The 26,899-nt window shown below is 39.1% G+C and overlaps 1 protein-coding gene across 8 annotated transcripts in view; it reads right to left on the reverse strand.

Annotated features, from left to right (window-relative positions):
* Positions 1-8,988: 8,988 nt before the first annotated feature.
* Positions 8,989-26,899, reverse strand: part of asxl3 (ASXL transcriptional regulator 3) — a 153,386-nt gene continuing 135,475 nt past the window's right edge. For all 8 annotated transcript variants that reach the window (XM_062980398.1, XM_062980396.1, XM_062980397.1 and 5 more), the window contains 2 exons: positions 23,220-25,152; positions 8,989-19,653 (listed from right to left, as the gene is read on the reverse strand). In XM_062980398.1, the coding sequence (XP_062836468.1) occupies positions 15,991-19,653; positions 23,220-25,152 (5,596 nt within the window). In that variant the 3' untranslated portion in view covers positions 8,989-15,990. The remainder of the gene's footprint in view (positions 19,654-23,219; positions 25,153-26,899) is intronic.

The raw sequence follows: 26,899 nt of genomic DNA on the forward strand, positions 1-26,899 counted from the left end.
TGTTCCATTTTAGATTTAATGTCCAGTGTGGTATGGACTGAAATTCTTGTATATATGCAAACTGTGAATTTCTCTCTGTAGTACTGATAGGTAAGAAACATATCTTGTCTATGTATGGTTTATGTTATTGATATGAGAGTTGTCTTTACTTCATGGAAGAAGGCAGGCAGTCTAGCTCATTTTCTTACTGAATATTACTTTTCTAATTAGGTTATAAATATGATAGTTGTCTCCTAAAGCCAACTTCTAGTATCTTTCATATATCAGGTTGACTGAGTATTATATGCTTTGTGAAAATGTCACTTTAAAGGTTTATTTCTTGATTGTGAATATTAACTGGATTTCAAATTCTGGTGGGTCATAGTTCTTATAGAGAAAAAGTCATCCAGATATCAGTGGCTACATATATTTAGATAGGTACCTGCATTTTACCAGATGAAGTTACATTTTTGTGCAGAGAGCAAAAGTATATATTGTGAATACTAATTTCAAATATCTACTTTGTGGGTACAATTCCAATGAATGAATGGTAAGTACAATATGATAAGTGTATTCGCTATACCTGGCATTGAAAAGACGATCTATTTGTATGGCATTGAATTATTGCCAGTTTGGAAGCCACTCTGAGTCCCCTTCAAGGTGAGATAGAACAGGGTAAAAATATAGTAAATAAATAAATAAATAAATAAATCTGTATGTATATGCCCACAATTGCTTTTTATTACTCCAGCTACCAAACCAAGGAAGGGATCGCATTAGGCATGTTGTGCTCCATTTCCTTTTAGCTGGTATGTGTCCCTCCTGAGAACAATTATGTGACTGAGAGGGGAGTAGCCTTTGGGCTGTTATACACATTTATGGGGACAGAAAATAAATGAAATCATGAATTCCTAACTGGCTCTGAGCAGAATTCTACCTTCCATGCTCTCGAAGAGTATATCAATACATAATACATACCAAAATTATGTGCTAATATAATTTGCAAGAATGTGGAAGAAGAGAATGTCATAGTTTTGAATGAAGCAATGCATATTTTTATCCCTTAGTAAACTTTATTGCAATCCTTTGCAATTGATGTTTTGCATTCTTGTGATGGGTAATGTGTAGTTGTGATTAACAGAAACCAATGTTTCCTTGAGCACTGCTCACTGGAATAAACCAAGGTGAAACAGCACCATATTCCCTAATTATTAGAAAATGCTTTGCTTCTCTCCCTGCCCAGTCAGTAACAACCTGTTTGACACCAATCAGAACTATCATTTGGGTGTTGCCAGAATGAAGTACTGGAGATGTGGAAGTCCAATGGGTCTTAGGGTGAATGGCCCTGAACAACTCTGATAAAAGCAGCAAACCATCAGCTACTTAGATGGGAAAGGGGTAGTTAATTGCATTTGCATTGTATTTACTAATACCCTGCACATACAGCACAAATCCAGGTTGCTTATTGTTGCTTCTGTTCTTGATTAGACTATGGATTCATGAAATGAGACCAGAAGAACATTATGTCCCAATGTTTAACCCTACTGCATTCAGAGATTGTGCACTAATAGTCCCACAGTCCACAAAGAGAAACAAAAGTGGATGACAGTCAACATTTAATTGAGGTACAACCACCTTACAACAGAGACAACAACTGAGGAAGATATGCGATGGACAGAGGGGAGAGGAAATGAGATCAAGGAGCCTAGGTAGATTTGTGCGCTCAACGCCAGAGTGGGAGACACACAACCTACAATTAAATGAAAAAAAGTATAAACTGGGTTTGAAGCACCAAAAGGACTAGCTGTCTAAATCAGTGGTTCTAAACCTGTGGGTCGCGAAAATGAAAATCTGATCTGCAAACCTCCTTCCTCTTTATTTATTTAATTTTATTAATTTTATTTCCACTCCTTTCCATAGAGCTGACCATTGCACTGGACAGACCACATCAGCTCTAGATTATTAAATATGGTTTTCTGTGGGTGAGCAGATGGCAACTACTGGATGGCATATGTTCTGTATCAGAAACTAGAGCTGATGTAGTCTATCCAATGCCATTTTCTGAATCAGCATCCCAGATAAACAAATTGAACCTAAAGTTGACCAAAACTGATTTGTAACCCTTTTGGTACTAATGTTGGAGAGTGATCCCTGGTCAAAGTGGTCGCTGGAAAGAAAAAAAAAAGGTTGGGAACCACTGGTCTAGATAAATGGGATGGTAAAACTAGATAGGATTCAGTCATCAAAAAAGCAACAATAGAAAATGCCAGCATTGCTTAGAGGAAGAGTTATTTTGCTTGTCACCATTCATTAAATATAGTTATAATAATAATCATCATATGGAACTTCTTGACAGTAAAATCCCTTTGTAAATGGAATCAATTGCCTAGGAAAGTAGTCTTCAAAATAGAGGGTGGATAACCACTTGCTGGACATGGTTTCAGCTGGAGATCTTGCCTTAAGAAGAGGGTTGGATTTGATAGCCTGTGAGGCTCCTTCTAACTCTATGATCCTATGACTCTCTATATAAAGATTTTTTTTAATGTGCAAAGGAATTTATATATATCACCTCTGCAGGGGCGGCTAAGGCTATAAGCTGGGTAAGCAACTGTGGGTGGCGCAAAATCTGCTAGGGGCGCTGTTGAGGCGCCGTGGCCTGGAGCACCCAGGGAGGGTTGCAAGGGTGCCTCCCCACATCCCGGTTCAGCGCCAAGGCCTGGCCCTTGGTGCTCGGCTCAGAATGCTCAGCCTCAGCCTGGAAGGGAAGGGGGAGGAGCTTCCTGAATGACAGGCAGCCCCTGGCTGTCTGTCATTCAGGTGGTTCCTCCCCCTTCCCTTCCTGGCCGAGTGCTCTGAGCCAAGTGGCGATGGCCAGGCCTCAGTGCTGAACTGGGGGATGTGCAGCTGCCCAGGCAGGGATAGCCATCCCGGTTTAGCTGGGGGGGGGGACACAAAGTACTGTTTGATTACACTTAAAAATTACCTAGGGAGGCCCTGCACCTCAGACCCTCTACTAGCATTCTTCTAATTTTACAGATGCCTGTTTGGGGCTCTGAGATATTGACTTACTGTAGGCTCCATTAAGGACTACAGGACTGGAATGAAATTTGCACATGTTCTATCTACAGCCAAAGTGAATGGCTGTTTATTTTATGTGATAAACAAGCAACAGCTGCACATTTAAACAAACAGTCTGAATAGGCTCTTAGAATGAAATCCAACAATGCCCACCCACCAACAAAACAGGAATCATGGGCAAAAGATATCTCCCTCTATGAACCATCTTGGATATTAAGATTGCCTGGGGAAACCCTGCTCTCGGATCCACCTCCTTCGCAGGTGTGGTTGGTGGGGACAAAAGACAGGGCCTTCGCAGTCGTGGCCCCTCAGTTGTGGAACTCCCTCCCCAGTGACATCAGATCAGCCCTCTCCCTCCTGAACTTTTGGAAAAAACTGAAAATGTGGATGTGGTACAAGCTTTTGGTTAATCTAGCAGTGCAATATATGAATGTGGAATGGTGCAATGATAACTGGAATGGTCTGGACTGCGATATTGGATTATGCGATTTTAAGCATTTTAATGTTGAAATCTTTTTAGGGGTTGTTTTAATGTATATGTTTTATTTGCCGGATATGTGTTGTATGGCATCAAATTGTGCCTTGTGTGTGCCGCTCTGATTCCTTTTCAGGATGGGAAGGGCGTGATATAAATATGACAAACAAATAAATAAATATTATTTGTCTAACAGCCCTTACATGTCCCAAAGAGTCTCCATGTGCTTAAAGCAAAATCCCATTGTCGGAATGAAAGTCATGCTTAAAGTCCAAATGTTTTATACCAATGTGTACATCTTATATTCAGCCATCAGTTTTTCAAGAGGTGTATGTGCTTGAGGATACACTTGTATAAAAATATTTGTTCTAATCATCACTCTCCAAGTTGAAAACATAACTCCTAGAGAATGCATAATCTGTAAACCTGTGGGAGTGGGATAGTACATTAGTATAACAAAAACAGAAAGCAGCTGAAAGTCTAAGGCTCCCATTAAGCATGTAAACTGGTATGCTTCCTTTTCCCTTTAAAGGGGCACAGCCATCTTTTAAAACAGAAACTTTTTGGGGGTGCTGCATTGTTTTAGTTGAATTGTTTTTAACAACACTTTAAAGTAGCTGTTTAAAACAAAGTGGCTAACACTTTTAAAAGTATAGTTATAAACATATTAAAACAGAATTACACTAATTCATTTACTAAAACAATTCAATTAAATTCTGTTACCCAAGCAGAGTAACAACAACAACAACAACAACAACACTTCAGCTGAACATATGTCTCTATCTGACTGAAATGGCAGTCTACCGTTAACATGGGAATTTTTAAAATATATATATTGCACCTCCCACCTGTTGGAAAAATAAAAGCCCTTCTATGTACAACTTAAAAAAAAATCTTTTGACACAATAGCTAGTGAGCACAGAAGCCAGTCAGGTCAGCCCACAAATGACTTAGTGGCAGGTACATAACAGCCTGTTAGCTGTGGTTTGCCTGGGATGCTGGCAGGTGTTTACATGAAATTTTGCCCTGCTTGTCATTGCAGATAGGACAGCCGGCACCTGGCAACCTCCTCCTGAACGTAGATTTAATTGCTATGAGGCAGCAGCTGCTAACCTTGTTAAGTAAACAACAGGTCCCTCACCTGCTGGAACAAACTCTGACCTCCCTCTCTGCCAAGCAGATGACAGTCAGGGAACTCAGCTTCTCTGCCCCAACACACAATTGCTTCTGGGATTAGAAGGAGTCTATCAGCACCGATTTGTCTTTTCTAGGCTATGTTTCCCCTTGCTTTTCTCTCAAAAGAACTCTATTCAGGCAAGAGGAGTGGAAACAATTCTAATTAGATTTCTGCATTATGGCCAAATCCACCTGTCATTATGAGTGCATGTGTGGGTGTCTGAGCATTCACACAAGGAGGCTGAAATGGTAACAAGGAGGGAAAACACAACAGGGACAATATTTAGCCACGCCTATGTTCTGAAAAGCCTTGTAATAGGAAAGACCTGCAGCGTAGAAATTAAAAAATTCTTAGGGCACAATTGTATGCCATAAAGCAGAGGGAAAGCTCGGATATAGCATAAAATGGCACTAAACTGAGCAAAGTGCTGAAAACTAATTTTAATCTGATGAAAATCTGCCTCTAATGTGACTGTTTTGCAGTCACATTAATAACTCATTCATACACAATCTCAGTGCTTTGTAATGGACATCTGAACATCTATGATAATAATTCTGTGATTTCTTTAGATTATTAAAGCTATGAGTCTGAAATAAGCCAATCTTATCTGGTATTTGGGAAATGATCACTTAAAGGTGAAAAAATCTATAGGACACAGAATAGACAATTATCTAATATACAATCATATGCTATTTCCTGCTTCCTTGTGGAATACATTAAGAGGATCAAGAAGGTAACATCTGAAAAAGGATACATTGAAAGTACTATGTAACTGGGGTCAATGTCATCTATTCATTATTTGTTCTTATTTTGGGCAACTGCTTCAGCACCATCACTACTATTCAAGTACAATGTTCCCTCTGGCCTCACAGCCTTGGCCAAAGGATCATGTGACCACAGCATGGAGACATCACAATACCCTATGGCTACATGTGTGATATCACCAAGCCAATTCAAGATGCTGGTAGAAACTAATGACTTTACCCTCTTCTCCCACCACCCCAAGAGTTTGTTTTCCTTAGAAGATGAAGACTTACAGCAGCTGAGTCCTTCTTCAGCAGGTGAGCCTGAACATCCACATCCATATCCAGTTTAGCAAGAAGGGAAGCTGCGCGAGTGGCTTCCAAGTCCTCATGAGAGAAGATGAATTAAGAGTTTAATACAAACTCCCTCTCTGGCAAGCAGGTGACAGTTAGGGAACTCAGCTTCTCTGCCCCAAGATTTTCTGCAGTGAATCGTACAGGCCCACAGCTGTGAGATGTGCTCTTTAAATACAAAAATATGTGCATGGGCTGAGGTGAGACTCCTTAAAAGCAAGCAAGCTCTCCCCTGAAAGCAAACTTTAGGTCACCTCTTGATTTTGGGTTTATAGCTCACTTTTCTCTACTTGGTTTTGTTCTGATTTACGGCTTCTTGACATCGTAATGAGGAAGTTTAAAAAAATCATACAATTTTAGCCTGCAGTAAATACAGTATAGTGTTTAGATCGAGGGAGGTAATAGTCTATCCTGCTTTGGTCAGATCTCACCTGAAATATTGTGTTCAGTTCTGAGAACCACAATTCAGGATGGGTACAAGCAGACCCCAGTTACAAACATCCAACTTACAAATGACTTACAGTTACAAATGGGAGTGAGACGACAGGAAGTGAGAGAAGACTACCCTTAGGAAGAGAAATTATATCCTGGAAGAGTTATCATGGGGAAATGAAGTCTCCACTGAAGCTTTATCACAAATCTTTGTTGCTACAACAAGCCCTTGTAGTCTTCCAATTCTGTGATTCTTATTCTCTCTCCATTCTGGATGCAGTTGGACTGCTTACATACACTTATGTGATTTTTACGCTCCTAAACTGAAGGGAGAGAAACCCACCATACCAGTACAACCTCTGCATTGGCCATCTCCATATTATAGAACATGAGCTGAAATAGTCTAATTTGGGTTAACTAATAGTGCTGGAAGACCCATGGCCTGACTATACTCATCATACTTCACCAATAACATCATAGATTGTCCCACCTCTCCTATACAGACACAATAACATCCTGTGACATTCCTTAGGGGATTTATCTGTGAGCAGGATTGCAACTCAGTTATCCACAATATTATAAAAAAACCATCACTTTTTATACCCACATAAACGGTTGACAGTCACCTTTTGAAAAGAGCCACAGAATTGAACACTAACCTATGCAGAAACTAACCAATCAATTTCATCAGTTCCACTTTGCTAAATTATCTCTATGCCTCTACTAATATACATAAAAACATAAATATCATTTAAAGTAATATATATGAGACAGTACACATGCTATTATTAGTGTTACGTAAATATCACTAATGGAGGAAATTAATATTGGGTGGAATTAATATAATTTCAGATGTTATGATGCAAAATCAAAATACAAATTCAGCAAACCACTCTTCTCTTTGTTCTCTAATGTCATAAATGTTGTCAGTACTGAAACTGCACATACTCAGTGAAAGTCAGACTGAGTAATGGGTCAGAAAGAATTTTTTGCTAGAAATGTATTGCAATTCTTTATTTTCTGGGCTATTAGCAGTATAGCCTGTCATTCTTGGGCTACTGTATGTTTCCCACCATTCCCCTAGCTCTATTAATTTTACAGTCCAGATAGCAGTAAAATCAGAGACATTTTCAGTTACACTGTGGAATTCACATTTTGCTGTTTTAAACTGACATGTTTTTTCAAAGCAGAGGGAAGAAAATCAAGGCAATAGTCATGGGAGAGCGGAAAATAAGCCACTACTTCTCTAATCAGGAGGACTAATGCAAATACTTTTCATACAGTGAAGAAAGAAAAAGCCGACATACTGTCTTGGGAATTCCTGTCCTGAAACAAGCTATATTGAAGGGAAAAAGTTGTCCCCATTCACCCAATTCAATTTTTCCCCATAATTTTCATCTTCAACTACTTCAGTCTTCTAAGCCTGCCATGAATTTTAAATTATTCATTAATTATTGGCTAAGTTGACACATAAAAGTGGTTCCCTGGAAGATTAGTGTCTGATCTTTATTTCAAGTTAGAAATTATACAGTGATCTGAAAGTCACCAGGCTTTTCTGTCAGCTATATTATTCAAGATATAGATGCTATTTTAATTCAGTGTTTGTCTTCTTCACTGAGAGGCAGATTAGGCATGATGAGAGCAACCATGATTGGCTATATTTGTTTGAAGCAGAGTGGCTGTCTGATCCATATTTGTTTGCAGTGCAGTGGTCATCTATACCAGGGCTTCTTAAACTTTTCCCACTTACATCCACTTTCTGCCCGAGAATTTCTATGTACCCCAGACACAAAGATATATAAAGTAAGTATACAAATCAAACATTTCCTGATAATAAATCAGCATTTGCATGGCTTGCTAAACAGGCCGATTTTTCTTTTTATGGAGTACAGTTGAAGCACGTTGTTGTTAACATGTGTATAAATGTCTAGGTCAGTGGTTCTCAACCTGTAGGTCCCAAGATGTTTTGGTCTTCAACTCCCAGAAATCCTAACAACTGGTAAACTGGCTATAATTTCTGAGAGTTGTAGGCCAAAACAGTCAGGGACACATAGGTTGAGAACCACTGATCTAAGGGCAACAGTAAAATGATTCTAAATGTCACCTAGACCAGTGGTTCTCAACCTGTAGGTCCCCAGGTGTTTTGACCTACTACTCCCAGAAATCCCAGCCACCGCCTTAGATCATGACCCCAACACTGAGCAAAGAGGGCCCTATTTGGGGTTGGGACCCATAGTTCAATAAGCAGTGGTCTATACAACATGAATAATGGAAACAAATCCCTCATTTCTCTGTCCCAGAGTGGTGGAGGCTCCTTCTTTGGAGGCTTGAAAACAGAGGCTGGATGCCCATCTGTCGGGGGGTGTTTTGAGTGATTTTCCTGCATCTTAGCAAGGGGTTGGACTGGAGGTCTTTTCCAACTCTATAATTCTATGACTCTGTCTTCCTTTAGTTTTAACATAAGTGCTCACTTATCTTTTTCTTCTTCAGATAACCTCTAACTTTATGGTATATTGCAGGTGGACTTAGGAAACACTTCCCCAACCATACCTCACAACCTCTGAGGATGCCTGCCATAGATGTGGGCGAAACGTCAGGAGAGAATGCTTCTGGAACATGGCCACACAGCCCGAAAGACATACAACAACCCTGTGATTCTGGCCATGAAAGCCTTCGACAACACTTCCCCAACCCTTTCAGAAAACTGAAAAATTATTTCCCATATAGCATGTTAGACAGGGGAGAAAAAAAACCAAACCAACATTTATTTTTGTTCTCATTTTCTTTAGAATATTTTAATATTGAAGCCCAAATTGTTATTTTTGGGGGATGTGGAAGGACAGGGAGCAAACATGTAGACAGAACAAATATTTTCCTTTCCTTTATAATCTTGTGTTCAGTAACTTTTGTATGCAATTTTTCCTTTTTTCCCAAAAAAAATAAAGACAAACAGCACCATTGATGAAAAGCATGATCCCTGATTTCTAAACCAAACACTGTCTCTTAAAAGGAACGTAAAAGTTTCAAATGCTTCTTTTCACTCAGTCACATTTAGTCAGGTAATAAAGCAAGCATAACAGTAAACCGTAGCAATGCCGTTGAAATCAACTCCTCCCCTTCCGAGAATGTGAAGAACTTGTCCTATGGGAATATATTTTTATTCTTTGGTAGAGGACTGAGAGGAGGCATGTGTTTCCCTATATGTGGATGTAAAATATCCATGCATGGGAGAGATATCCTAACCCACATACATGTATATTCCTCATGTGAGTCAGATATGGGTTGATTTTGCATTGCTCTTATCCTGGGCAGGAGAAATACTACCCTAAAAAGGCATTGAGTGGCTAGTGTCAAAGAAATGTAAACATTCAAAATACTGACAAATAAAAAAAATATACAAAACCTAGTACCAAAAATGTCAATTGATTTAGGTATTTGTAAAGCAGAAATAATAATAATTATAATAATAATTTTACAGCAGTACAAGAGAATTATGGCAACAAAGTAAAGCACTTTTCTTGTAACATTCATGAACAGTACAAATACAACAAAGTATTCTACAGGCTAAATTATCTTTTAACTATCAAATATAGTACAAAGCGAAATATGTGCTATAAAAGCAGCAGCTCCTTTAAATTAGACAAAAAATACTATTTTTGTTGGTTTTACAACAACAAAGTATGATGACTGAAGACAACAGGATTCCCCCCATTTAGATTCAGAAGCATTTAGCTACACAGGTCCATGATAATCCACTGAAAATGTAATTTTCTTTCTCCCAGCATTGAACAGAACTGCTTCTGTCAGACACAGAAAGTCACTCAGTGTCTTAATTCATGGCCTCATATAGGTAAGCTAAGATGATCCTGCTAGGTGGCAATTCTGAGCTTTTGTCATGAATGTTGATCCTGGGCCTTCACCATACTATGCAAAACCAGAGACTATAACAATTTCTCTGAAATAGTGTGCGTGTTTGTAAGGGCTGCAGCATAAGGTCATTTCACTTTAGAAACTGCATTATAAAGCACCAATATGCACCAGTTTAGAAGAAACTGAGCAAGAAAATCCCATGGTCCTGAAAATAGAATCCAGTAATTCACCCTGACAACACATATCACTTTAAAAGGTAATCTATAGTACAGAGGAAATACATTTTTGCTTATGGCTCAACCTTTTCTCCTTCTCCCTAGCCCCGATTAATTAATTTCACCGATTAATTAATTTCATGCACTAAACCACAGAGGATAAATGGAATACAAAATTAGGAATGTCCGTTTCCTCAAATCCTTTATCTTATTTCAATAAAGGGAATATAGACTTTGAGATCAGAAAACTATTGGCAGGAACACAAAATGAATGTAGCAAGTGCCCAGACATTATGTATAGACCTTAGAGATATATGGGTAATTTTAAAAAAAAAAGAATATGGAAGAACACAACAGAGACTTTTAATCTCACTTTTAAAAGTGCTGGAAACAATGTTGGGGAAACTGGGGAAAAATTATACATTTTGTTCCTCATAGCTGGCTGGGGATATGTAAGGAATACTTCTACATCAAGTCATTTTTGCATCTCACTGAAAAGGGGCCTCATACAATTTGCACATTATACCATCTCTTATTTTAGATTATCCCTAATCAGTACTCCACTTACTGGGCTTTTCAGTTCATACAGTAATTGAGTTGGTCAAGGTATGCAAGTGGTTTTACTCAATGCAACTACATTGTAAAGTGTGAATGACAGTGATATATACCCATACACCCATGCTTTAGAACAGTGGTTCCCAACCTTTGGGCCTCCAGGTGTTTTGGACTTCAACTTCCAGAAATGCTAACAGCTGGTAAGATGGCTGGGATTTCTGGAAGTTGAAGTCCAAAACACCTGGAGGCCCAAAGGTTGGGAACCATTATTTTAGAGCCAAACAGATGTTCCAAGATATACCTACAAAAATACTCTTATAACATATTGTTCACATACATACATATTTGTTGCAAGAAATACTGGTATGCCCATAGCAAACATGACCCCACATTGAACTGGGGGACATATTGTGTGAACACTTTTTCCTTCTGAAATTCTTTCTATACATAACTAGGCTCCGATTAGCATGAAAGTCTATAGGCGACAAAACCACCAACACAGCAGAACTAAGTAGCACCGATCTAGTTGCCCAGATGAATTCTTTATCGCTTATGCTTATTCAAGTTGGGAGCGAATTGATATCATCTAGTTGCCAAATCTTTCATCAACATCTTTACTAGATGATTTCTGATTAATTGGGACCACATAAGTATTTTAAGATGAAAAATAGCAGCAAATAGTAGAAACAGTAAATCAATCTGAAAACGTACAGAGGTTTAGAAGACAGCTTTCACAGAACTTGAGAAAGTCATTTTGGAGGAGAGGGATGCTGACAGCATGGAGAATCTCTCATCTGTTATTAAAAAGAAACGGTTTCTCATAGACATTTCGTATTTGAGCAATTATCAAATAATGTCCCTTATTTTGACCTTTGTTTCATATCACCTCAAAATTCCAGGGAGACAGCTTGAGGTCTTTGTACTTATTTTTTATGTGTGGACAGATACATGTGGTCTCTGCTCCGAAGAGCCCATAATTTTGAGAGGAGGAGAAATATATTGAGAAGATAAATTGTGGGACAATGTAAAAAGACATATGACAAAAAGTGCTGGTGCAACATTCCCAACTATAATCACTCCTCTGCTGAGTTATCAACTGTCACGTTGCATTCTTTGCCCACCCATCCCTGGTTTCTCTTCCATGGTTTTACATCACATGAACTGAGCATGTGTGAATCCAGTGGCATGGTATGGAAATTTGGACAAAAATGTGGATAAAAAGACAAGGAGAACACAAAGTTAACAGATGACTTATTTTCTTCTAGACAAGGAACAATTATTACAAGCCACTACTGCCACCATCAGGTATTTCTAAATAGTAAACCAAATTAATTACAGGTGGAACGTCAAAAGGCAGCAGTTGAAAATATAGGGGTAAACTGGGACAACCCTAACCATATGTCCAATGATCCTGTTTATAAATTCTGAGTAATTCAAATGTCACCATCCTATCCTCACATACGCACACACAAACGCACACATATCACGGTAGAAATGACTTCCTCATTATTATACATATTTCTGGTTGACATATCCTAAGAGCCAAACCTTATTTGTGTGTTTAAAATTTGTTTAGCTGCAAAAATGCAGAAAGCAGAAGTGTGTGTGTAGTGTGTCTGATTTTTATTCAAAAAGGGGTTAAATTAAGAAGTATGCCCTTTGGCTGCTGCTCATCTCTTTCCTATACTCAGATTTAAGTCCAAGCACAAAGCCTGAGAAAATGGCAAAACTGTGAAGAGCTGTATTAGTTAAGCATGGAAAAAGAAACTGCTTCTAAACTACATGTAACAGCTGAGGGGCATGAGTTTGGTTGGAGGGGCTGTGAGAGCACAAGACTAAGGCAAAAGTGGTACCCGACTACCACTTTTACTGGTAAATAAGACATCAACATGGTCTTTTTCCAACCTTAACAGATGTACTACAAAGCCTCTCTATAATATTTCTTTAGCCACAACATGGATGAAAAAGGATGTACTCTGGAAAAAACAAGGCAGCTCAAATTCTGTTTAAGACCACAAAGTTTTATCCTGGATGTGTTTATTGGGAAGTACCAGATATACCAGTGGTTCCCAACCTTTTTTTGACCAGGGCCCACTTTGTCCAGGGACCACTTTGACCAGGGACCATTCGCCAACATTAGTACCAAAAGGGTGACGAATCAGTTTTTGGTTGACTTTAGATGCGGTTTGGTTACTTGGGGTGCCAATTCAGAAAACTGCATTGGATAGACCACATCAGCTCTAGTTTCTGATATAGAACATTTGCCATCTAGTAGTAGCCATCTGCTCACCCATAAAAACATATTTAATAATCTAGAGCTGATGTGGTCTATCCAGTGCAATGGTCAGCTCTGCGGAAAGGAGCAGAAATAAAATAAACAATATAAATAAATAAAGAGGAAGGAGGTTCGTGAACCAGATTTTCATTCTCGTAGCTCACTGCTGGGCCGCGACCCACAGGTTGAGAACCACTAATATATACTCTTGCATAAACTGACCCATGTCATTTCACAAAAAGGGGAAAACATCAATGCTGCCTGATGGAGCCAGCCATCCTTGGCCATTGCCACCATATTCCCACTCAGGTTTTCAAAAAGGCCAGATGCAGTGCCACACAGAGAGAGGAGAGCGGATTGGGGCTTATTTTAGTTTCTCCTGAGATGGATTAAACTCCTGCCTTTCTCTCTCTAGTCAGAGAATGGGATGGCTCCATTTTTAATAAGAGTTAATGTATGGTACTTACATGTGGATAAGTCAACCTAGATTTTTTATTTTTTGCAACTAAACATTTTAGACTTATACATAAGTACATTTACTGTGAGTTTGATGGGGCTTACTCTCAAGTTAGAATTTATATGATTGAAGCTTTAAGTGCTTCACTTTCACTGGATCATATCCACACTTTTCTGATGAACTTTTGAAACTACTAAGATAACACTTAGGGATAAGTAGAAAGCATTTTTCTAATTAAATTCTGTTTCCTGTGGTCATTTTGGTTAAAGAAAAAAATACCCTGATATAAACCAATGTTTTCAGGCATAAACTGAAATTGAGATTTCATCCACTTTATTTAATCATCATACCAAGATTCTATGTAAAATTCTCTTTAATTTATTTAAATATGTATGCATATGCGTGTTTATCAATGGCTCTGTGCTGCCATTTTGAACATTAAAAGCATGCTTTTTCAAATACGTATTTTGAAAAACCATCTCTTCAAAACACATCTGAAAGTGCTGAAAATTTAGTGTTTTCAATCTTCTACAAAAGAGTGCATTAGATGGAAAATATTCCATGGTACGATCATCAGTTTTGGTAAGACAATCATGACCATCTAGTCTTCTTATATTGTAGTTTATCAAAGCCATCTGTTTGCTATGAAAACAAAACAAAAATCCTGTTAGCTTTTTGGCTAAAGAAATGTACTCTGTCTATGCCAATCCATTAAAATGTGTGGAGGGGATTGAGAGTGAGGATGGCAGATTTCACATTAAGTATGGTCTCACATGAACATAAATATAATTTACAAACAAGAGAAACTCTCTAAATGCCTGGAAGTCTTTGTGGATTCTTTAGTAACAAAAGATAATAAAGAGCATACAGTACATCAGTGTATATTTTAATTTTATGTTTATTTTATATTTATTGCCCTCATTACATTAATACTTTGGAATAAAAAATACGGGGCTGTTTATTCCAAATGATAAAATATCAGTATTGGGAAATTTTACTGCAGCACCTTGCTATTATAAATCTTTCATGAGAAGGGAAAAGGATTTGCCAATTTTTTGCATGGGTTGCCAGGCACTAGGTGAGTCAGGCTCTATTGTGTGGGTAGGAATGATGTATTTCTCAAATGTTTACTTCATTATTGTGGTTAAATTCACATGACAGCATACAAGTAACTTCCACTCTATATTTTATGTACTCCTTAGCAACGTGGGCAGGGAGAGTCATTTCTTTTTAGATAATCAAGTCTCTCCTTTTGTCAGGCTCCACATTTTTTCCCCTTTTTAATATTTTACTTATTGGCGAAAAGAACTTAGCAAATGCTACAGCTTTCCTCTAAAGGACTGGTAGCTATTATGTCAACATAAACCAATACTAAAGTATCCCTTTAAAGTCTTCTCATTGCTCTAACCAGCTTATGCAATACTGGCAGCGTGAACTCGCTACACACACACACACACACACACACACACACACACAAGATAACAAGCAAAATTGATAATTTAAATATACCAACTTGTAAACGTATTTTAAAAAGACTGTAAATCACTTTTTTTGCTATTGGGGATCTACATTGCCAGAATTAGACAAAAAGAGTTAAGCTTCAGGCTATTTGAAATGATATCACTGATCCAAACATGCTAGTCCATATACATCTATAATGTTGATCTTCTCCCTTTGGGAAATAATATAAGTGAAGTTTGGGGAAGAAAAATGAGTAATAGATTATTATAGCTCTAGTTATTCCCCTGCCCCAACTTCTAAAATCATGCAAATTCCAATCACAGGTAATCTTTGATAATCTGCCTTAATTAATTCTTCTTCCATATAACTTCTTTATAAAGGGATCAAACATATCAATATCAGGTTGCCAAAAATGTCTTGTTCCTTCTTGCTGCCTATAAATCAATCATAGATGGCCAATGTGGTTTAAGGAATGCAATACCCATTATAATCTGCTATTGCTAAAAGAATCCAATTTATTCCCATTATCTTTCCCCCCTGGATAGGCTTCCTCTGCCTTCTATCCAGCACAGAAATTTGGTAAAAAACTTGTAATTATTTTCCCAGGAAGATATGTGATGTTTATAAATGGTAAAAATCATGTTTTTGCACTGTGGGCACATAAACAGGCATGGAAATACAGTTTGGCTGGCTTTTGCACAGTAAGAAACCTTGTTTAACTTTTTTTTGTGGGCACATGATTTGAAGGGGTTGTTCCTACCAAGGAGAGCCATGCAAGCAGAAATATGTAAATTCTAAACCAGGCTTCCCCTCCTGATATTTTGTACCCGGATACCAAACACCCTTGCACATTCCAGTTATCCCACCTTCCCTTTGCTGTCCATGGCTGAGCAGGGATACCGCAACTCTGGTTCAGATTCTACCGCACAACTAAACAGGCTACACACAATTTGGAAGGGCCTATGCAGTCATCGTGGCAGAAGGCACCACAGCCTTTGCACACAATCATGGCTTTCAGCCGGCAAGAGCATTTCAGTTCCAGCTCATCCGCACTGCTGCTGTCAGCAAATTTCTGAACCGGAATCTGAGTGTTCTGAATAGATAGGCTTGAGGCGGTATTTGAACTACTTCCTAAGATTCCAATGGATTTTTCAATGGCAGATGCTGCCCTTTTGAAGCTTGTGCTACCAAAGTGTATCGTAGGGTAATTTCCACAGAGCTGCTGCTGTGGCGGCGGCTGCGGCGGTTGCTGAGTCTGTATTTTCTGAGCAGTTAATTGGGCAAAAGGCTTCTGGGGCTCAGAAAGTAAATAGGATGGGAAGTCGGCATTTTTCAGCGCAAAGGCTTTCAACTGTTCTTTCACTTCGTTCTGATCGTAAGAAGCTTGTTTCATGCCTAGCTCACAGCTGCTGCTTAAACCTTCCTCAAAAGAAACAGGTTCCGATTTTATATTGCTACAGACGCTTGCCGGCTGAGGCCAACTAAGTCTTTTAGTGGTTTCCATAGTAACTGCCGGTTGTTTGTGATCAGATGGAGCTTCTGCATTTTGGAGAGGAGGGAGTGGTGGGGGTGGGGGTGGAGGTGGTGGTGGTAAAGGGAGAGGCGGGTGTACTAAGGGCTTATTGTGCAGTGTCTGTGAGGCACTAGGAATGTCATCACCTTCCTTCATCTGAATATTAGGAGAAAAAACACTCGCCAGTCTTGGCTGGTGAGGAGCTGTCGACATGTTGATCTCTCCTAACGCCTTCTGCTCCAGGTGCCTACTGAAAGTAAAATTGTTGCAGCCCAGTGGGGCCTTCAAGTTGGCTTGCATCAGAGCTGGGCCTCGGCCAGCCATTGGCATTTGGTAGAAGTGCTGTCTATGTGAGGTACTGGCTTCTATGTGGAAACTGCCATTTTTGTCCACACTGAATAAGTTCTGTTGGAAACTGCACGCAGGCAAGGGCCTCTTTTGCTGCTTGATTTCTGGGCTGTGTGCAATCCTGCTCTGAATGCTATGCTTGTTTGGCCACTCTTGCTTAAACAACTGACCATGACCATGTTGGTTCATGCTGGAAGTGATGATGCAAGGGCCCACCTTCATGTCTGTGTCCATGGATGACTTCCCAGGCTCACATTTCACATCCCCTGTTGTTCTGGCCACTCTCTTTTTGGGATGGCTCTCACGTTTTCTGATTTGTAGTGGGGCTAAGTTGCCTGCCATAAATCCTCTGCCATCTGGGTTTGGAGAGTTGGAAGGATTTTCAACCATATTTCTCTCAGATGTTGCTGATTTACATACTGAGGGAGTCTGCAAAGGCAAGGGAAGCCTGTTAATTTCTAGCTTGGCTCCTAACCTGGGCTGTGGCAACACTTTTTCCAATGGCAAATTGCCTTGCAAGAGCTGTGTCACTAAAGGATTGTTGGCTTCCACTGATGACAAACGGCAGCTTGAGTTTCCAACATTTGTAACTCTTTTGAATGTTTCTGTTGTCAATGACAAAGAGTTTTCCATGGACCCTGTAACAGATTTCTTTGAATTTTGCACTGCATGTGCACTTGTGGCTATTTCTGAAGACTGGAGGGGCATTTCAGGTCTTGGGAAATTTTCAGTATCCATCCTAAAGCATTTGTCAGATTCACTAACTTCTGACTTAACGGGCATGGCAATGCTTGTCACAATGTTCCTCGAATGCATCTCATTCAGGTGCATGAAAGTTGAAGGCTCTGTTTTGACATTTTTTAAACAGTTTTGCTCAGTATATTCCTTATGCTTACTTGGGTTAAGATGACCTAACAAAGACTGGTCAGTGTTCATTGCTTCATCCTTATTCCAGCGGATTCTGCCACTAGGATTATAAGGGTTGGCACAAACACTCACTACTTCACTTTTGAAAGCCAAAGGTCCTCGCAATTGTTCTGAAAAACCTTGGCCAGAAGAAACATCCTCAAGTCTTTTGTTCTGAGGCAGAAGAGGCACTTCTCGAAGACTGGTGCATACTGCTTGCAGATGTTTGCCATCTTGCTTTGTTTTACCAGTACTGAAGCAAGGGCCATGCTCTAGATTTTCATGAGTAAGCATCTCTGGCCTACTTATTACAGACACTTGAGGACATGCTACATTTTGTAAGGCAGTTTCTGTCCTGATGTGCCTGGTCTGCATATCTGTGCTGTTTTCAGAGTTTTCACTTGAAATACTCAGTGACAAATTTGAATTTATTGTTGTTGTTGTGTGGTCAACAATGACTTTACAAGGTATAGATCTATTCATAGGTGTCCGTGAATAACCTACTGAGGATTTCCCAGACATATCTAAATGAGTTCGCATTTGAGAATTTCTCTCCATACCATCCGAATCCATTTTGGTGGGATTCTCATAAGAACCTATTGTCATCATATTACCCACAAATACTGAAATGGAAGTCCTGCCAACAGGATTGGCCACATGATGTGCTTCACTGCAATGGGAAACTGCCTTAACAGTGGTGGCATTTGATACAGAACTTGTGTCACTGGACCCAGTTATGGCTATCTTATCAGAAGAATATCTATTTGCAGATCCCACTGGAGGAATCAAAACAGAGCTACCAACCAAATGATTTGGCAAATTACTCGCAATAGTTGAAGTTGGCACGGTGGTATACTGGCTGGAGATGGTATTGTTTGCATTGCTGTTTGGCACGGGCAATCTTTTCTCATCTAAGGAATTTGTCAAGATTGTACTATCTACTGTGGCTGGAGCAGTGGCGTTTTCAACACATTTTGGCAGTAGAGCTATACATGGAGTGTCAGCTCCCTGAATGGATTTCAGCATGGTTATACTGCAAGCCTTTGTGTCTGTACTTTCGATAGACATTAAGACAGAGGACTTATCAACAGAACTGACAAAAGGAAGTTCCTTAATTGCTCCTGACATAGCAGTGCTACACACAGACACAGGGACTGAATTTTTATTATATAGCACTGACACACTGTTACTTTCTGTAGAGGTAGATGAAAGCATTTTCTCACATAACTGAGACACAGGTATATTTTCATCAGAATTGTGAACAGAGACGTCAGTACTAGTTTCTGGTAAAGTAGTGGCATGAAGTGACTGCTGCAATAAAGCAGGGGCTTCCCGAAGGTGAGCAGACTTGTTGCTAGGAGACCTACAGTTAGGATTGACTATAATTACACCAGTTGAAACTTCAATCTTTGTTTCAGAAGAAGCAGAGATCTCTGTCACTGATGGAACTTCCTTGGGGACATGTTGAGTCTTGGTTTCTTTATTATTCTGGAGCAAGTGTGCTCGTGCTTGGTGCTTTGCAAACAATTTGGCCTTTGTCTGCTCCTTGATATGTGCCAATGTCCTGGTCTTTCCACCTTCACAGGGGCTCCCTAAGCCCCCAGAGACAATGCTTGCGGCCGCAGCAACCGCAGCTGCAGCTGCTGCTTCCCTTTGAGCTCGAGCTTGCTGGGCTCTTGCTTTGATATCTGCCAGTGTTCTTGCTCCAGTGTTTCTCCCACTGCTGACTGAGGTACTTGGAGAAGATCTAGGTTCTGGTTTGGAAACGGGCTGGCTCTTGATGATAAAAGGTGGGCCAATTTTTGAAAGTTGTATCTGAAAGGGAAACAAATAAATTAAATTCAAGAATTCTAACATGTAATAACTCACTTTATAGCTCATAGAACAATCCATAGCAGGGCAAAAGAAAATCATCAAAATGTATGTATAATTTACTAATTAATTCCTGCCATGAATGAACTCTGTCACTAAAGGAGAAAACCAGCTGTTGGTTACAAAGACACCCTGTAATACTCTATACATGTACCTCTGGGCACAATCCAATGCTTTGCTTCCATAAATGCAGGTGGGAGAGGAATATCCCCTTCTCTCCAATGACCCATCCATGTACCCTAACAATCTATCTGAAGCTTTTTAAACTGTAAACATAACTTCTTCCATCATGGTCATTTATTCTCTTAGGTTAAGGCTTTTAAAAAACAAAACAACCCCCCCCCCCCCTATTCTAAATCAATGTAACAGAAACTGATGACATGAATCTTATACACAGTTTATGTTCTAGCATGGATGTAGTACGATCTACTTGAGTTTTTCCTCTGAACGGATTACTATATGTAATGGAAAAGCCAATATTCAGAAAGCTCTGTCAATAACACTATGTAACAAAATTTTAAAACTTTTTTGTTCCTGGTTTCAAAGTGTTATTTCCTGTTTAATTGTGTGGTACTTACTTTGAAAGTACAGTAGAGTCTCACTTATCCGAGCTTCTGGATTATCCAAGCCATTTTTGTAATCAATGTTTTCAATACATTGTGATCCATCTGCCCATTTTATACTAGCCCCCTTTTCTGAGATGTTGCCAATGCTATTTTGCACTTTATTGTCCATTTCTACCGGCATATTCTGTTCTGGATTTTATGAATTAGTCTCCTGTTTTAATATTGTATGTTTTTTGTATGCTTCTTGCTGATTTTAACGATTGTTTTATTGCTGTTGATGTTTTACTGGTATAATTGTTTTATAGTCGTGTTATTGATATTGACTGTTTTATTGGGCTAGGCCCCATGAAAGCCGCCCCGAGTCCCTTCGGGGAGATGGGGCGGGGTATGTATGTGTATATATATATATATATATATATATATATATATATATATATATATAATATTTTTGTGCTAAATTCATAAATACAGTAATTACTACATAGCATTACTGTGAATTGAACTACTTTTTCTGTAAAAATTTGTTGTACAACATGATGTTTTGGTGCTTAATTTGTAAAATCATAATCTAATTTGATGTTTATTAGGCTTTTCCTTAATCCCTCCTTATTATCCAAGATATTCACTTATCCAAGCTTCTGCCAGCCCGTTTAGCTTGGATAAGTGAGACTCTACTGTAGTTGTTAAACTACAGAAACCTTGGTTTTGGGGCTGCCAAAACTATGTTGAATTGGTTGAGACTTGATGAAATATTCATAACAAAATGTGCTGCAGAATATCTCGTAAAAACAACATTTTTGCACTTTAATAAACTTTTCCCAAGTTTTTATGATAGAACTAATTAGAAAATGACATTGATCACCCAGGAACAAACATCGTGTTACATAGTGTAATCTTTAGAATAGTTTTCTAATTATATGTATATATACACACACATATATACACGGAGTATTTTATCCTGGTAGTATGGCAATTAGGATACTAGTGTGTCAATTTTTCATATGACTTTATATGGAAATCTTTTAACTAGCAGCTGGCAATGAAAACAGCACCTTTGTAGAGATGAAAATGGATTGTTGTCAGATGCCAGTTACTAGGTATGTACAATCCAGAAAAAAATGGTTCTAAACTCTCTTCGAAAGAGAGAGAGTGGCGCTTCATTTCTAAAGTCATTTTGGAATTTTGAAGGCAAAAAGTTTGAAATTTTCAGAAACTTAATTTGTTAATGGCGGATGTGCATGTGCAATAGCGAAAAACAGCACGGGGGGGGGGGAATTTAGGGGACTCTCCCACCCTCATTTTTGAGCTATCCTGACGAAACTTGCTACAGTGGTAGAACACATTTACCACTGTTAGCTCACCAAATTTCAGAATGTTTCCCTTATCCTCTAATTTTTGGCAAATTTTCATAGTTTATATAAAAAACATTTTTAATAATTACAGAAATCTGTTCCTGTTTGAAAGTGTTATTTCCTGTATCATTGGGTTGTCTTTACTTTGAAAGTCATTGTTCTACTTCAGAAACTTTGTTTTTGTGGCTGAAACTCTGCTAAATTGGTGGACACTCAGCAAACCATAATGTGATAGCATGATGTCCCTTGTGCAAAGACAAAGTTTTGACAGTATAATAAAGTTTTGCCATGTTTTTGTGACAGAACCAATTAGGAAATGACATTTATCAACCAGGAACAGAAATCATAGTACACCAGAGAAGGTTTTTGGGAATGATGGGACACACACTGCTTTGAGGAGGCCAAACAAACAAAGAAAGGGCCTTGAACCCAGAGGATTCAGCTATGTAACGTTGCTGCCTCTCCCCAGATGAAAGGAGGGCAGTACACCACCAGCAGAGAGGGGGTTTGGAAATTATGGGACATGCAGTGCTTTGAGGAGGCTTGACCAAAACAAACAAACTCACTCAACAGGCAGAGAGGGCTTGAACTCAGAGAAGGATTCAGCTATGTAACGTCGCTGGGCTCCCCAGACTAAGGGAGTATAGCAGAGAGGGTTTTTGGAAATGATGGGACACGCAGTGCTTTGACCAGGACAAAGGCGTCAGATTTTTAAAACATCCCTTTTCCCCTCCCCATACTTACAACCCCCCACTTTTGTCTCAAAAAACAGATGCTTCTTCTTGCTTCTTGATTTTAGAAGAAAATGCGTCAGATTTTTAAAATAACCCCTTTCCCCTCCCCAAACTTCCAACCCCAATTTTTGTCTAAAAAAATAAATGCTTCTTCTTTTACTCCTTTATTTTAGATTTTTGAAACAAAAAACAACAATCCCTTTCCCACCCCACCCTCAAAATTCCTTCTCTCTAAAGAGTCGACAGCTTTTTTTCAATGGCTGCCAGTGCCTCTAGGTCCCCCTGCACCAAACAACAACAGGCCAGGCAGGCAGGCACAGGCAGCAAAAGACCAACCACCCTCCTCGCTCCAACTTCCAAGCCAGAACGGGCCTCGTGGCATGCAGCAGATGCTTTTAAAGGAAGATGTCCAAACCCCTCCCCTTACATGAACGTCCACTCCAATTGGGCAGGGAGGCAATCCCAGGATAGGCTGCTCCTTCCTGCAAACAAGTTTGGTTGCTTCAAAAACACTTTCTCATATATCCGATCTAAATTACAAGCCCATTAAATGAATGGGCTTCAACGCTTTGGAATTGAGGGTTAATTCCGATACGCTAATGCGCGTCGGAATCCTGTTCGAAAATCAGAATAGATCCAATTTTATTCCAATTTACGATGATTCTGAGGAATTCGCCCATGCCTACCAGTTACTTACTGGCAGATAAAAGTTGTAGTTGTAAGTGGAAACCCATGTAACAACACATTAATTAAGTTGAGTTTTTCTCTTAAATGAACTCCAAATTCAATATATTCCAGATAGTGGACAATGTAGGGTTTGTTTTACTGTTCTCCCTGCCCCTCAGCCATCTGTTTACCTTAAGAGGTGGAACCCTTGGCTCTTCTCTAGGTGGTGGCTCTCTTTCAGATGAACTTGTTGAGGTATTACGATGAGACTGGTCATCTTCAATTCTTGCTCGCTTCTCTTTGCAAATGCCAAATCCATAGTGCTCAGCAGTCTTCCTCTTTGGAATCTCCAGGTCCCTGTTTTCACCTCTTGCCTCTGGTGATTTTGTAGCTTCAGATGACTTTGAAGAATGGGAACCTTCAAATCGACTCTGTGAACTTCCTTGAAGTTTGTGAGACTTACTTCGACCTACTTCTGAGAACTTTTCTGATGATGATGAGGTATATAGCTTATCATGAGATTTAGATGGAAGAGATTCAGGATTTTTGCATCCTCCAGCTTCAGTTAGAACAGATGCTTCCAGCTGAGGGATTGCACCTTTCTTTTCAGTTCTGTGCTGGACACCATGGTTTCTAATTTTTATTACTTCTGGGGGAGATCGTTCCTCAATAGAAGAAATAAAAGTTTTTTCTGTTTCAGTGTGCAACCTACATGCTTGATTTGTGAAGTTTCTAGATTGGGATTCTTCCAATGTTGAAGCTTCAGGTATGTCGGTTTTCATTGTTTCTGATGCACTGTGGGGCTGCTTCTGTTGTGACTCAAGATTTTCTTCTTGCGGAGCATTTGAAATGGAAAATGTTTCTTCTTTCACTGAAGACATGGATTCTTCAGATGAACATGGTGATTTTCTTTGCTGAATAAATCTTTCACTCAATGGGGAATCAGAAAGTGGAGATGCTTCTGAAGGTAACAACAAACTATTTGAATGAGATGTTTCAGAAGTTAAAAGAACAGAAGAGACTGAAGAGGTTTCAGATGTTAAGGGCAAGTCAGACATTGGTGAGGTTTCTGATGGTAAAGGTAAATTAGAAACAGGTGATGCCTCTGAAGTTAAAGGCAAATTTGACATCAGAGATGCTTCTGAGGTTACAGGTGAGGCGGGCATTGGAGATACTTCAGACATTAGAGATGTGTTCAGATGATCATCAATAGGTTTTTGTTGACTATCAACTTCAGGATTTTCAGTGCAAGATATGTCAGATGAACAGGCTGTTTCCAAAGATACCGGAGTGCAAGGTTCGTCTGAAGTAGACTGTGTGTCACCTCCAGGAGATGCAATACTGACAGATGGCTCCTCTGGGCTTTCAGAGGAAAAGGAAGTTTCAGAAATGCATGCATTTTCTGATGACTGTTCATCGGGGTCACTTTGCAGCTCCATGTGTACAGCAACACTCCCACCAGTGAATAAGGAGCCATTCAGGACAGGGGAATATTTTCCATGAAGACTTAGCTCTTTTGAGGAATTAAGATCTTTTTCTTCCATGTTACTTAGAGAGTTTGTAGATGAAGCAGACTGTGAAGGAGATAAGCTACTTTCCAGCTGATCATTCATGACTGCCATTTCTTCCTGGGAATAGTCCACTTTCTCTTCTACCTTAATTTCAACATGAGACACTGTACTCACTACATTGTTCATCACAACACAGGATTCAGAGTTCCCTGTGAGTGGTATAATTTCTGTTTCTTCATGTGTATCATTGGGGCTAATTAGCTGTTCAGAACTCTCTTCTTCTGTTTTATGGTTCTCCTCTTGACATTCACAGATACTTGTTTCTACCTCCTCAGCAATCTCTTCTTGAATAACAGATTCTTCTGGTATTAAAATGTCTTCAGCTTCAGCTATTAGATCCTTGGATGAAATATGTTCCATATTGCAAAGTGATTGACAGAAATCTCTCTCTGCCAAAAGTGGTAGCTGGTTGGTTTTCTCTTCATGATCATCAAACGTTGATTCTCCTGAAGGTCCAGGCAAATCTGAAGACTCACATAGTGAACTCTCTTCGTCTGCATTATTGTTCTGGACAGATGTAAGCTTCATGGACTCATCTATTGACATTCCAAGCCTAGTCATAAATCAGAAAGTTAAATTACCCAGTCATCACACTTTAAATATCCTGTATTTTAGAAAGAAAATCAACTTCATTATATGCTTCAAAAGTAAAATCTCCATGTGAGTATGTAGAGCAGGAGAACCAAGATAAATCATTTTGGCAATTACAGGGGAAAAAAACCTGCATGTCATCATGGATTTTCAAATGCTGCATTAGGAGACTATCACATTAAAGAATTTATTTTGCTCTACATGCACAAAAACACTGCTTTTTAAAACCAAGCATAAAATTAATTACCTTTTCAACAACAACTGTAAGAGATGCCCATAGTTAAAAGTTTAATTAATACCTAGCAACAATACAACAATTTAAAGGCAGCATGGTATTTCAGAATCCCAAACTGAAAATTGTTTTTCTAAAAAAATGGGAATTCCTATCTTGGGAAAAAGCTTCCAATCAATTATTAACTGCAGCAAGATAGGCTGGTAGCTCTTGACAAAATGGGTTGATTTTGTCTGAAAAACTGGCACAAACTCCTTAATTTTACACAGCATCTGTGTTGATAACTAACAAGTAATTTAACTCAGATGATGTTAATTCCAACAAGTCCGTTTGTTCCAGTCTGTTGAATAAAAAATAGTTTCAGCTATTTTAAAATGTTGAAAAACAACTAGCATTAAGTAGATTAGGACTTTTGGAAAAGTCAAGAATGGCTGTCTTCAAAGTTAGTAGCACAAAATACATGTAACATCGCATTGGAAGATCCACAGGCTAAATCCCATGTTAATTCCAACTACAGCAGACCCATTGAAATGAATGAGATTTATCAGGTAATCTCTGTAAATGCTGATGTGTCCCAATCACTTTTAAAATATGGGGATGGGCAGTAGAAGACAATCAACACTACTCTAGGAATGTGGCAAATGTTTGGAAATATTTGCATCTTCAATTTTCAATCAAAACTTGATTTCTACCACCAACTACACAAATTGGGTTCTGATAGCAGGTGAATTTTGCTGGCAAGAAAGCAATGGGTAAAAAGGGTGTGCAAAATGGCACAAATCCATACCATTTTCAGTTTCGCTTTCGAATGCCCTCTGTTCAGTTTTGGGAAATTTGAGAGGGGTTTTTTCAGATCCATAATTCAGGATCTGGAGTTCAATTCCGTTCTGGGAAGATTGGGTCCATTGACGCCAATAGGGGAACATTAGCAGCTCCTCTCTCTATTATTTTAATGACTATCAGGATGAAAGTTGTAGGACACATTTATGACTGAAAGCCTGCCAAGTTTCAAATCATTTTGCTAATGCACTGATTTCTGGGAAAATTTAAAAGTATTTACCAATAACATATTTTTATTTAAAAATCCACAAGAGAGGTTTCTGGGATTTGAAGTCCAAACTAGTGCGCTCCACAAGAAGGCAGGAGAATGAACAGAGCTAGGCCTGTGCTTGGCTGAGAACTGTGACGCAGCTGACTGTGTTAAGGATCATTTCGGTAGGGGGGAGGGTAATTTCGCCATCATTTTATGGCTATCAGGCTCAAACATGCCACACTTGTAGTATACATTTGTGACTACAAGTGTGCCAAGTTCCAAATCACTTAGCTAAAGCACTGAATTTTTGGGAAACTTTTAAAGGTTTTAAAAATAACATTAAAGACCAAAAGAGGTATCCTCTGGAATTTCTCCACAGTGACAGAACAGAAGTAGGGCATAATTCTGGCCAAGTTTCAGAAAGATCCATTCATCAACTGATTT

This window comes from Anolis carolinensis, chromosome 4 (assembly GCF_035594765.1).
Source record: "Anolis carolinensis isolate JA03-04 chromosome 4, rAnoCar3.1.pri, whole genome shotgun sequence".
In the NCBI taxonomy this organism is placed as follows: domain Eukaryota; kingdom Metazoa; phylum Chordata; class Lepidosauria; order Squamata; family Dactyloidae; genus Anolis; species Anolis carolinensis.